We start from the raw sequence: 14,428 nt of genomic DNA, 5'->3' as shown, positions 1-14,428 counted from the left end.
GTTATTCACACTACCTGAGGAAGGTGTTGTTAGACACACTACCTGGGCTTGGTGTTGTTAGTCACACTACCTGAGCACGGTGTTGTTAGAAAAACTACCTGAGCATGGTGTTAGACACACTACCTGAGCTTGGGGTTGTTAGACACACTACCTGAGCATGGTGTTGTTCGGCCCTCTGCCTGAGCATGGTGTTGTTAGATACACTACCTGAGCATGATGTTGTTAGTCACACTACCTGATCATGGTGTTGTTAGACAAACTACCTGAGCATGGTGTTGTTAGACACACTACCTGAGAATAATGTTGTTAGACACACTGCCTGAGCATGGTGTTGTTAGTCACACTACCTGAGCATTTGCGGTTAGACACACTACCGGAGCATGGTGGTAGACACACTACCTGAGCATTGTGTTGTTAGTCACAATACTTGAGCATGGTGTTGTTAGTAATACCACCTGAGGATAGTGTTTTTAGTCACACTACCTGAGCATGTGTGGTTAGACACATTACCTAAGAATGGTGTTTGACACACTACCTGAGCATGATGTTGTTAGACACACTACCTGACCATAATGTTGTTAGAGACACTACCTGAGCATGGTGTTGTTAGTCACACTACCTGAGCATTTATGGATAGACACACTACCTGAGAATGGTGTTAGACACACTACCTGAGCATTGTGTTGTTAAACACTCTACCTGAGCATGGAGTTGCTAGACACACTAGCTGAGCATGGTTTTGTTAGTCACACTACCTGAGCATGAAGTTGTTCGGCACACTACCTGAGCATGGTGTTAATAGGCACACTACCTGAGGATGGTGTTGTTAGACACACTACCTGAGCATTGTGTTGTTAGATACACTACCTGAGCATGGTGTTGTTAGTCATACTACCTGGGCATAATGTTGTTAGACACGCTACCTGAGCATGGTGTTGTTATTCACACTACCTGAGCATGGTGTTTTTAGTCACACTACCTGAGCATGTAGTTGATAGTCACACAACCAGAGCACGGTGTTATTCGGCACACTACCTGAGTATGGTGTTGATAGTCACACTACCTGAGCATGGTGTTGTTAGTCACACCACCTGAGCATGGTATTGTTAGTCAAACTACCTGAGCATGGTGTTGTTAGTCACACTACCTGGGGACGGTGTTGTTAGTCACATTACCTGAGCATGATGTAGTAAGTCACACTACCTGAGCATGGTGTTAGGCACATTACCTGAGCATAGTATTGTTAGTCACACTATCTCAGCATGGTGTTGTTAGACAAACTGCATAACACGGTGTTGTCAGGCACACTAACTGAGCATGATGTTGTTAGTCACCCTACCTGAGCAAGGTGTATTTAGGCACACTACCTGAGCATGGTGTTGTTAGACACACTACCTGTGCAGGGTGTTTCTAGACACACTTCCTGACCATGGTGTTGTTAGGCACACTACCTGGGCATGGTGTTGTTAGACACACTACCTGAATATGGTGTTAGACACACTACCTGAACATGGTGTTGTTAGACATACTACCTGAGTATTGTGTTGTTAGACACACTACCTGAGCATTGTGTTAGACGCACTTCCTTAGCATTGTGTTGTTTGACACACTACCTGACCATGGAGTTGTTAGACACACTACCTGAGCATGGCGTTGGTAGTCATACTACCTGAGTATTGTGTTGTTAGACACACTACCTGAGCATTGTGTTAGACGCACTTCCTGAGCATGGTCTTGTTAGGCACACTACCTGAGGATGGTGCTGTTAGACACACTACCTGAGCATGGTGTTGTTTGACACACTACCTGACCATGGAGTTGCTATACACACTACCTGAGCATGGTGTTGGTAGTCATACTACCTGAGCATGGTGTAGTTCAGCACACTACATGAGCATGGTGTTGTTAGACACACTACCTGAGCATGGTGTTATTAGTCACACTACCTGAGCATGGTGTTGTTGGACACACTACCTGAGCATGGTGTTGTTAGTCACACTACCTGAGCCTGGTGTTAATAGACACACTACCTGAGCATAATGCTTTTAGACACACTACCTGAGCATGGTGTTGTTAGTCACACTACCCGACCATGGAGTTGACAATCACACAACCTGAGCATGGTGTTGTTCGGCAAAATACCTGAGCATGGTGTTATTAGTCACACTACCTGAGCATGGTGTTGTTAGTCACACTACCTGAGCATGGTGTTGTTAGTCACACTACCTGAGAATGGTGTTGTTAGTCACACTACCTGAGCATGATGTTGTTATTCACACTACCTGAGCATGGTGTTAGGCACATTACCTGAGCATGGTGTTGTTAGACACACTACCTGAGCATGGTGTTGTTAGTCACACTATCTGAGCATGGTGTTGAGAGTCACACTACCTGAGCATTTTGTAGTTAGTCACTATTTGAGCATTGTGTTGTTAGTCACATTACCTGAGCTGGTGTTGTTAGTCACTACTTGAGCATTATGTTGTTAGTCACACTACCTGAGCTGGTGTTGTTAGTCACACTACCTGAGCTGGTGTTGTTAGTCACTACTTGAGCATTATGTTGTTAGTCACACTACCTGAGCATGGTGTTGTTAGACACACTACCTGAGCATGATGTTGTTAGGCACACTACCTGAGTATGGTGTTGTTAGACACACTACCTGAGCATGGTGTTGTTAGACATACTACCTGAGCATGGTGTCTGACCCACTTCCTGAGCATTGTGTTGTTAGACACACTACCTGATCATAATGTTAGGCACACTACCTGAGCATGGTGTTAATCACACTACCTGAGCATCGTGTTTTTATCACACTAAAGAAAAGCCGGTGGGATCCAGTCGGCCGAGCGGACAGCACGCTGGACTTATGATCCTGTGGTTCTGGGATCGATCGCAGGCGCTGGCGAGAAACAATGGGCTGAGTTTCTTCCACCTTATGCCCCTGTTACCTAGCAGTAAAATAGGTACCTGGGTGTTAGTCAGCTGTCACGGGCTGCTTCCTGGGGGTGGAGGCCTGGTCGAGGACCGGGCCGCAGGGACACTAAAAGTCCTGAAATCATTTCAAGATAACCACTACCATAGCATGGTGTTGTTAGGAACACTACCTGAGCATGGTGTTAAACACACTACCTGAGCATGGAGTTGTGAGACACATTACCTGAGCATGGTGTTGTAAGACACACTACCTGTGCATAGTGATAGACACACTACCTGAGCATGGAGTTGTGAGACACACTACCTGAGCATAGTGTTGTAAGGCACACTACCTGTGCATAGTGTTAGACACACTACATAAGGAATGTATTGTTAGTCACACTAGCTGAGCATGGTGTTGTTAAACACACTACCTGAGCAATGTGTTGTTAGTTACACTATCTGAGCATTGTGTTGTTAGAAACAACCTGGGCATGAGTTTGTAAGTCACACATCCTGAGCATGGTGTTAGGCACACTACCTGAGCATGTTGTTGTTAGACACACTACCTGACCATGGTGTTGTCAGTCACACATCCTGAGCATGTTGTTGTTAGACACTACCTGAGGATGGTGTTAGACAAACTTCATACGCATTTTATTGTTAGACATACTACCGGAGAATGGTGTCGTTAGACACACTACCTGAGCATGGTATTAGGCACATTACCAGACCATTGTGCTGTTAGACACACAATACATATCATGGTGTTGTTAGGCACACAACCTGAGCATTATGTTGTTAGTCCCACTACCTGAGCATGGTGTTGTTAGACACACAACCTGAGCATCGTTTGTTAGACACACTACCTGAACATGGTGTTGTTAGGCACACTTCTTGCGCATGGTGTTGTTAGACAGACTACCTGAGCATGGTGTTGTTAGACACACTAACTGAGCATGGTGTTAGACACACTACCTGAGCATTGTATTAGACAGACTACCTGAGCATGGTGTTGTTAGACACACTACCTGAGTATGGTGTTAGACACACTACCTGAGCATGGTGTTGGACACAATACCTGAGCATGGTGTTGTTAGACACACTTCCTGAGAATGGTGTTGCTAGGCACACTACCTGAGCATGGTGTTTTTAGACACACTACCTGAGCATGGTGATGTTACACACACTACCTGAGCATGGTGTTGTTAGTGACACTACCTGAGCATGGTGTTGTTAGTCACACTAACTGATGATGATATTAGGCACACTACCTGAGCATGGTGTTGTTAGTCACACTACTTGAGCATGGTTTTGTTCGGCATACTAACTGAGCATAGTGTTGTTAGACACACTACCAGAGCATGGTGTTGTTAGACACACTACCTGAGCATAGTGTTGCTAGACACACTACCTGAGCATGGTGTAGTTAGTCACATTAACTGAGGATGATATTAGGCACACTACTTGAGCATGGTGTTGTTAGTGACACTACTTGAGCATGGTTTTGTTCGGCATACTACCTGAGCATGGTGTTGTTAGACACACTACATGAGCATGGTGTTGTTAGTGACACTACTTGAGCATGGTTTTGTTCGGCATACTACCTGAGCATGGTGTTGTTAATCACAGTACCTGAGCATTGGTTTGTTAGTCACACTACCTCATCATGGTGTTGTTAGACACACTATCTGAGCATTGGTTTGTTAGTCACACTTCCTGAGTATGGTGATGTTTGGCACACTACCTGAATATGGTGTCTTTAGACACACTGCCTGAGCATTGTGTTGCTAGGCACACAACCTGAGCATGGTGTTGTTAGTCACACTACCTGAGAATGGTGTTGTTAGTCATACTACCTGTGCATGGTGTTGTTAGACACACTACCTGAGCATGGTGTTGTTAGGCACACTACCTGAGTATGGTGTCTTTAGACACACTGCCTGAGCATGGTGTTGCTAGGCACACTACCTGAGCATGGTGTTGTTAGGCACACTACCTGAGTATGGTGTCTTTAGAAACACTACCTGAGCATTGTGTTGTTAGACACACTATCTGTGGATGGTGTTTTTAGACACACTAAATGAGCATGGTGTTGTTAGGCACACTACCTGAGCATCATGTTTTTAAACACACTACCTAAGCATGGTGTTGTGGGGCACACTACCTGAGCATGGTGTTAGACACACTACCTGAGCATGAAGTTGTGAGACACACTACCTGAGCATGATGTTGTTAGACACACTACCTGAGCATAGTGTTAGACACACTACCTGAGCATGATGTTGTTAGTCACACTACCTGAGCATTGTGTTGTAAGTCACACTACATAAGCATGGTGTTAGGCACACTACCTGAGGATGGTGTTCTTACACACACTACCTGAGCATGATGTTGATAGACACACTACCTGAGCATGGTGTTGTTACACACACTACCTGAGCATGGTGTTGTTAGGCACACTACCTGAGAATGGTGTTGTTAGACGCACTACCTGTGAATAGTGTTGTTAGTCACAATACTTGAGCATTGTGTTAGACACACTACCTAAGCTTGGTGTTGTTAGACACACTACCTGAGTATGGTGTTGTTAGACACACTACCTGAGCATGGTGTTGTTAGTCACACTACCTGACTATGGAGTTAGACACACTACCTGAGTGTGGTGTTGTTAGACACACTACCTGAGCATGGTTTTGTTAGTCACACTACCTGAGTATGGAGTTAGACACACTACCTGTGCATGGTGTTGTTAGTCACACTACCTGAGCATGATGTTGTTAGTCACACTTCCAGAGGATGATGTTGTAAGGCACACTACCTGAACATTGTGTTGTTACTCACACTACCTGAGCATGGTGTTAGGCACACTACCTGAGGATGGTGTTGTTACACACACTACCTGAGCATGATGTTGTTAGACACACTACCTGAGCATGGTGTTGTTAGGCACACTGCCTGAGCATGGTATTGTTAGACACACTAATTGAGCATAGTGTTGTTAGTCACACTACTTGAGCATTGTGTTAGACACACTACCTGAGCTTGGTGTTGTTAGACACACTACCTGAGTATGGCGTTGTTAGACACACTACCTTAGCAAGGTGTTGTTAGTCACACTACCTGAGTATTGTGTTAGACACACTACCTGAGCTTGTTATTGTTAGTCACACTACCTGATCATGGTGTTCTTAGGCACACTACCTGAGCATTGTGTTGTTAGACACACTTCCTGAGCACGGTGTTGTTAGACACACTACTTGACCATGGTGTTGTTAGGCACACTACCTGGGCATGGTGTTGTTAGGAATACTACCTAAGCATGGATTTAGCTAGTCACACTATCTGAGTATTGTGTTAAACACACTACCTGAGCTTGTTATTGTTAGTCAAACTACCTGATCATGGTGTTCTTAGGCACACTACCTGAGCATTGTGTTGTTAGACACACTACCTGAGTATGGTGTTGTTAGACACACTACCTGAGTATGGTGTTGTTAGACACACTACCTGAGCATGGTGTTGTTAGGCACACTACCTGAGTATGGTGTCTTTAGACACACTGCCTGAGCATGGTGTTGCTAGGCACACTACCTGAGCATGGTGTTGTTAGGCACACTACCTGAGTATGGTGTCTTTATACACACTACCTGAGCATTGTGTTGTTAGACAAACTATCTGAGGATGGTGTTTTTAGACACACTAAATGAGCATGGTGTTGTTAGGCACACTACCTGAGCATCATGTTTTTAAACACACTACCTGAGCATGGTGTTAGACACACTACCTGAGCATGAAGTTGTGAGACACACTACCTGAGCATGATGTTGTTAGACACACTACCTGAGCATAGTGTTAGACACACTACCTGAGCATGGTGTTGTTAGTCACACTACCTGAGCATTGTGTTGTAAGTCACACTACATAAGCATGGTGTTAGGCACACTACCTGAGGATGGTGTTCTTACACACACTACCTGAGCATGATGTTGATAGACACACTACCTGAGCATGGTGTTGTTACACACACTACCTGAGCATGGTGTTGTTAGGCACACTACTTGAGAATGGCGTTGTTAGACGCACTACCTGTGAATAGTGTTGTTAGTCACAATACTTGAGCATTGTGTTAGACACACTACCTAAGCTTGGTGTTGTTAGACACACTACCTGACTATGGAGTTAGACACACTACCTGAGTATGGTGTTGTTAGACACACTACCTGAGCATGGTGTTGTTAGTCACACTACCTGACTATGGAGTTAGACACACTACCTGAGTGTGGTGTTGTTAGACACACTACCTGAGCATGGTGTTGTTAGTCACACTACCTGAGTATGGAGTTAGACACACTACCTGTGCATGGTGTTGTTAGTCACACTACCTGAGCATGATGTTGTTAGTCACACTTCCAGAGGATGATGTTGTAAGGCACACTACCTGAACATTGTGTTGTGCTCACACTACCTGAGCATGGTGTTAGGCACACTACCTGAGGATGGTGTTGTTACACACACTACCTGAGCATGATGTTGTTAGACACACTACCTGAGCATGGTGTTGTTAGGCACACTGCCTGAGCATGGTATTGTTAGACACACTAATTGAGCATAGTGTTGTTAGTCACACTACCTGAGCTTGGTGTTGTTAGACACACTACCTGAGTATGGCGTTGTATTGTTAGTCACACTACCTGATCATGGTGTTCTTAGGCACACTACCTGAGCATTGTGTTGTTAGACACACTTCCTGAGCACGGTGTTGTTAGACACACTACTTGACCATGGTGTTGTTAGGCACACTACCTGGGCATGGTGTTGTTAGGAATACTACCTAAGCATGGTTTTAGTTAGTCACACTATCTGAGTATTGTGTTAAACACACTACCTGAGCTTGTTATTGTTAGTCAAACTACCTGATCATGGTGTTCTTAGGCACACTACCTGAGCATTGTGTTGTTAGACACACTACCTGAGTATGGTGTTGTTAGTCACACTACCTGAGCATGGTGGTGTTAGTCACACTGCCTGAGCATAGTGTTGTTAGACACACTTCCTGAGCATGGTGTTGTTAGACACACTACCTGAGTATGGTGTTGTTAGACACACTACCTGAGCATGGTGGTGTTAGTCACACTACCTGAGTATGGTGTTGTTAATCACACTGCCTGAGCAGAGTGTTGTTAGACACACTTCCTGAGCATGGTGTTGTTAGACACACTACTTCAGCAAGGTGTTGTTAGGAAAATTACCTGAGCATGGTGTTGTTAGGCACACTACCTGAGCATGGTGTTGTTAGGCACACTACCTGAACATGGTGTTAGGCACACTACCTGAGCATGGTGGTGTTAGTCACACTACCTGAGCATAGTGTTGTTAGTCACACTACCTGATCATGGTGTTGTTAGGCACACTACCTGAGCATTGTGTTGTTAAACACACTTCCTGAGCATGGTGCTGTTCGACACACTACTTGGGCATGGTGTTGTTAGACACACTACTTCAGCAAGGTGTTGTTAGGAAAACTACCTGAGCATAGTGTTGTTAGGCACACTACCTGAACATGATGTTAGGCACACTACCTGAGCATGGTGTTAGGCACACGACCTGAGCATGGTGTTGTTAGGCACACTACCTGGGCATGGTGTTGTTAGGCACACTACCTGAGCATGTTGTTGTTAGTCACACTACCTCAGTATGGAGTTGTTAGTCACATTTCCTGAGGATGATGTTGTTAGGCACACTATCTAAGCATGGTGTTATTAGTCACACTACCTGAGCATAGTGTTGTTAGACACAATACCTGAGCATGGTGTTGTTGGTCACACTACCTGAGCATGGTGTTGTTAGTCACACATTCTGAGCATGGTGTTGTTAGTCACATTTCCCGAGGATGATGTTGTTAGGCACACTACCTGAGCATGGTGTTGTTAGTCACACTACCTGAGCATAGTGTTGTTAGACACAATACCTGAGCATGATGTTGTTAGTCACATTACCTGAGTATGGTGTTAGAAACACTACCTGAGCATGGTGTTGTTAGTCACACTACCTGAACATGATGTTGTTAGGCACACTACATGAGCATGGTGTTGTTAAACACATTACCTGAGCATGATGTTGTTAGTCACATTACCTGAGTATGGTGTTAGAACCACTACCTGAGCATGGTGTTGTTAGTCGCACTGCCTGAGCATGGTGTTGTTAGTCACAATTCCTGGGGATGATGTTGTAAGGCACACTACCTGAGCATGGTGTTGTTAGTTACACTACCTGAGCATAGTGTTGTTAAACACCCAACCTGAGCACGGTGTTGTTAGTCACACTACCTGAGGATGATGTTTTTAGGAACAGTACCTGAGCATGGTGTTGTTAGTCACACTACCTAAGCATGGTGTTGTTAGTCACACTACCTGAGCATGGTGTTGTTAGTCACACTACCTGAGCATAGTGTTGTTAGTCACACTACCTGAGCATAGTGTTATTAGTCTCACTACCTGAGCATGTTGTTGTTAGACACACTACCTGAGCATTGTGTTGTTAAGCACACTACCTGAGCATGGTGTTGTTAGGCAAACTACCTGGGCATGGTGTCGTTAGGCACACTACCTGAGCATGGTGTTTGGCACACTACCTGACCATGGTGGTGTTATTCACACTTCCTGAGCATAGTGTTGTTAGTCACACTTCCTGGGGATGATGTTGTAAGGCACACTACTTAAGCATGGTGTTGTTAGTCACACTACCTGAGCATAGTGTTGTTAGACACCCTATCTGAGCATGGTGTTGTTAGTCACACTACCTGAGGATGATGTTTTTAGGCACACTACCTGAGCATGGTGATGTTTGTCACACTACCTGAGGATGTTGTTAGGCACACTACATAACATGGTGTTGTTAGTCACACTACCTGAGCATGGTGATGTTTGTCACACTACCTGAGGATGTTGTTAGGCACACTACATAACATGGTGTTGTTAGTCACACTACCTGAGCATGGTGATGTTAGTCACACTACCTGAGGATATTGTTAGGCACACTACATAACATGGTGTTGTTAGTCACACTACCTGAGCATGGTGTTGTTAGGTACACTACCTGAGCATGGTGTTGTTAGGCACACTAACTGAGCATGGTGTTAGGCACACTACCTGACCATGGTGTTGTTAGTCACACATCCTGAGCATGGCGTTGTTAGGCACACTACCTGAGCCTGGTGGTGTTGGTCACACATCCTGAGCATGGTGTTGTTAGACACACTACCTGAGCATGGTGTTAGACACACTACCTGAGCATGGTGATGTTTGTCACACTACCTGAGGATGTTGTTAGGCACACTACATTACATGGTGTTGTTAGTCACACTACCTGAGCATGGTGTTGTTAGTCACACTACCTGAGCATGTTGTTGTTAGTCACACTACCTGAGCATAGTGTTGTTCGACACACTTCCTGAGCATGGTGTTGTTAGGCAAACTGCTTGAGCATGGTGTTGTTAGGCACACTACCTGAGCATGGTGTTAGGCACACTACCTGAGCAAAGGTGTTAGGCACACTACCTGAGCATGATGTTGTTAGGCACACTACTGGAGCATTGTGTTGTTAGACACACTTCCAGAGCATGGTGTTGTTAGACACACTTCCAGAGCATGGTGTTGTTAGACACACTTCCAGAGCATGGTGTTGTTAGACACACTTCCTGAGCATGGTGTTGTTAGACACATTACTTGAGCATGGTGTTGTTAGGCACACTACCTGAGCATGGTGTTGTTAGGCACTACCTGAGCATGGTGTTGTTATACACACTACCTGAGTATGGTGTTGTTAGACACACTACCTGAGCATGGTGTTGTTAGTTACACAACCTGAGTATGGTGTTAGAAACACTACCTGAGCATGATGTTGTTAGTCACATTACCTGAGCATGGTGTTGTTATTCACACTACCTGAGCATAGTGTTGTTATACACACTTCCTGAGCATGGTGTTGTTAGACACTACTTGAGCATGGTGTTGTTAGGCACACTACCTGAGCATGGCATTGTTAGGCACACTTCTTGAGCATGGTGTTGTTAGGCACACTACCTGAGCATGGTGTTAGGCACACTACCTGAGCATGGTGTTAGACACACTACCTGAGCATTGTGTTGTTAGTTACACTACCTGAGCATAGTGTTGTTAGACACACTTCCTGAGCATGGTGCTGTTAGACACACTACTTGAGCATTGTGTTGTTAGGCACACTACCTGAGCATGGTGTTGTTAGGCACACTATTTGATCATGTTGTTAGTCACACTACCTGAGCATGGTGTTGTTAGGCACACTATTTGATCATGTTGTTAGTCACACTACCTGAGCATGGTGTTAGGCACATTACCTGAGCATGGTGTTGTTAGACACACTATCTGATCATGTTGTTAGTCACACTACCTGAGCATGGTGTTAGGCACACTACCTGAGCATGGTGTTAGGCACACTACCTGAGCATGGTGTTAGGCACACTACCTGAGCATGGTGTTAGGCACACTACCTGAGCATGGTGTTAGGCACACTACCTGAGCATGGTGTTAGGCACACTACCTGAGCATGGTGTTAGGCACACTACCTGAGCATGGTGTCCATTTGTTTCTTCCTCCATCTGGAATCGAACCCGGAACCTTAGGACTTCGAATGGCGAGCGCTGTCCACTCAGCTGTCAGGCTCATAAGTTTACATATTTGCAATTATTTAAATATATGTACTTACATATATATGTATTCGACAAATTTTGTAGCATATATGAACCTGCACAATAGCGTGTTTTGGTGATAATTGTGGCACCAAATCTTTTGAAATCTGTTAAGAATTTGTTTTCTTTAATAGCAGACTCTTTACTTCATAATGTTAAAAACTAATTGTAATTTATATATGTTGTATAATATTTAGACTTTAATAAGGTTAATACTTACATTTACCTGACCTATACTTGTATCATCTTATACTTGTGCTTTCTTAAGAACAAAACGGTAGATTTGGGTCCTGTTTTTAATATATGGTTTACTGTTGTTATTTATGGTGTAAACGATTATTCTTTATACGCCTCGGCTACCTCAGGCTCAACATGCACCTGAACTTGGTCATGAACAATAACGATATGTTATGTTACACAGAGTTCTTCCCACAGGTTGACGGAAGGTGTGATTATGGTGATGTGGTCCGGGGCGATGTGGTTCATGGAGGTGATGGCTTTCTTAGTGGCATTCAACAGCGTCGAGCCCTCACATGCTTGGTATAATTACCTGTGGTATATTCCCTCGAGCCTTAACTGCCTGAGAGGGATAGGCATCTTCCTCATCGTGGTGTTGACGCCTGAGAACCGAGGCAAGCTGGCGCGAACATTTAACAGAGTGATCCGGTCCATGACGGCCTGCTGCATCTCCCTGGACCCGACGGCTCGCTCCACGTCTCCTAATGCCAATGCGGTGGGCATTCGATCTTCCAAGATGCATATAAACGAGGGATTTGATCTAAACACTGATGTCACTTCTGATGTGACATTAAGTTCTTCATTAGCTGCTTTTGAACTCGGGCCAGGAAAAGATGAGGCTGACGTGTCAGCCAAAAGTTATAAAAAGTCCCAGTGAAGTTTGCCTACTGTTTTACTGCTAGCAAATGACCGTAACCATGCCACCGCTCCCCAATGGATGGGTGTGGTGTGCATAATAGAAAAATTAAACTATATTTTTATGTCTAACTAGTTTGCCACTTATCTACGGTATGGATATATGAATCTCGCTGAATCAGGATATCCTGGGAACACGTGACTGAGGTATAGGCTTATCTCCTTTCTTGCCAATACGACGCAAGCTGAAATACGGGCAGTAGGTAAATACTTTCTAAAGAGATATACTACTACACATATTTCTAATTGAAATGTGAAAGCTCCGTGAATTAAAACTTACTTGTTATTTTTTGTGGGCATGCAGTATGTCGACAAACGTCTTATCTAATATTATATTGTGATCACAAATAATAAAACGATATAGGAACTTAAAGTTTGCCGATCCTGTGTCTGAGAAATGATGAAGCTGCTCCGTCACTCTAACATCTGCAGTAACAAGGATGACGCAATAACGAGGCGGTAATTCTAGCGAGCATCCAGACACTCTCTCTGAGAATAATGGCTGCTTCTTCCCTTCTCGGCTTGCGCATGCGTGGTAACATGGAATGTTGGAACAGAGCAAAATTCTACTATAATTCGCTGAACGATGCGAGATAATAAAGACAAGGTTTTTCATATGAAAGCTAATACTAATTAAATTCTCACTACGTGAGATTTAATATGAAACGAAGTTCACATAGACGAAAAGCTAAAAGGGAAATTAATTCCTCCATGAATGCCCTTTGATAACAGTTCATAACTGTTTAAAATGATCTCTGCAAACAATGTGATATAACTGGAGCAATGATGAATATATTATCAGCTAATAATTCTTGTAAAAGAATGCTGAAATAAAGAATAATTTAATACAATTCTCGCAAATGTAAATGTTTTTCCTCAGTCATGTGAGCTGAGGCAACACGGCTATGAATACTAGGAAACTTTTGGTATACTTACTACTCAGTATAATATGAATTAATGTTATTACACTACTGGTTAGTAGCATTAGTAAAATATAATGGTTAGTACAATAATTGCTTCTTGAAGTACTAAATATTAATATTTAAGTATTGGATGATTACGACGCCTAGTACAGAAAATACATCCTATTGTATTAGGGATTATATATTAGGTGTTGGAAATTTCCAACAAATCTTGCTGTTGTTGTCATTGTCTTGTTATTTCAAATTGCTTGCTGCAATTGTTTTGAATTGCAATCTTGCATCCAAGTGAGCACCCGATGTTCAGTTAGGATAAATTTGTTTCAGCCGCGAGTGGTGTGAACGGAAGTTCGACTATACTTGTTAAGTGATTAGCTTTCCATAGTGTCACTTCGGACATTAATGTAACGTTAAATTGTTGTGCCGTGTATTATTGTTAAGTGTAAATAAATGTTAATTGTAACCAAACGAGAAGTGTCTTTATGTCCACATCTTCCAATAATCTTGCCCCCCCCCCAATATTTACTCTGCCGCATTCTAGCCTAGTGCTTGCGTTGCTCTTGAGCTCATGCTACTGGATTCGAACCAGTTTCATAGCTACACACACCAACTATAAATTTGGTGTAGGATCCCATTTAGCTACCCTTGAAATTGTCTTCAGCAGTTGAAGGAGCTTAACGACCCAGTGGGTAGGAGTGCCAAGGATTTGGACTCCGGCGGCTGCTCTCTCCTTTGATTTTCAGTTATAAAGTATAATCTCACGTCTGGCAGTTAGAGTGCTGTCATTGTGCAGTCATAACACCTCACAAAATACAAATAAATGCAGTATCCCATAAAAGATAATATTGCTTAATTGTATAAATATAACACAAAAAAATCCCTAATCTTTAACACATTACATTGTCTCCATACAGTACATGATATACTCATG

At 43.6% G+C, this 14,428-nt stretch overlaps 1 protein-coding gene across 1 annotated transcript in view; it reads left to right on the top strand.

Annotated features, from left to right (window-relative positions):
- LOC123751299 (uncharacterized) overlaps positions 1-13,965 on the top strand; it is a 105,273-nt gene extending 91,308 nt beyond the window's left edge. Inside the window, exon 8 of the mRNA XM_069316580.1 lies at positions 12,080-13,965. Within this exon, the coding sequence (XP_069172681.1) occupies positions 12,080-12,539 (460 nt within the window). The 3' untranslated portion in view covers positions 12,540-13,965. The remainder of the gene's footprint in view (positions 1-12,079) is intronic.
- Positions 13,966-14,428: the final 463 nt, after the last annotated feature.

Source organism: Procambarus clarkii, chromosome 84 (assembly GCF_040958095.1).
Source record: "Procambarus clarkii isolate CNS0578487 chromosome 84, FALCON_Pclarkii_2.0, whole genome shotgun sequence".
Lineage (NCBI taxonomy): Eukaryota > Metazoa > Arthropoda > Malacostraca > Decapoda > Cambaridae > Procambarus > Procambarus clarkii.
Note: the sequence above shows the minus strand (reverse complement) of the source record. Positions and strands in the feature narration are given on the sequence as shown.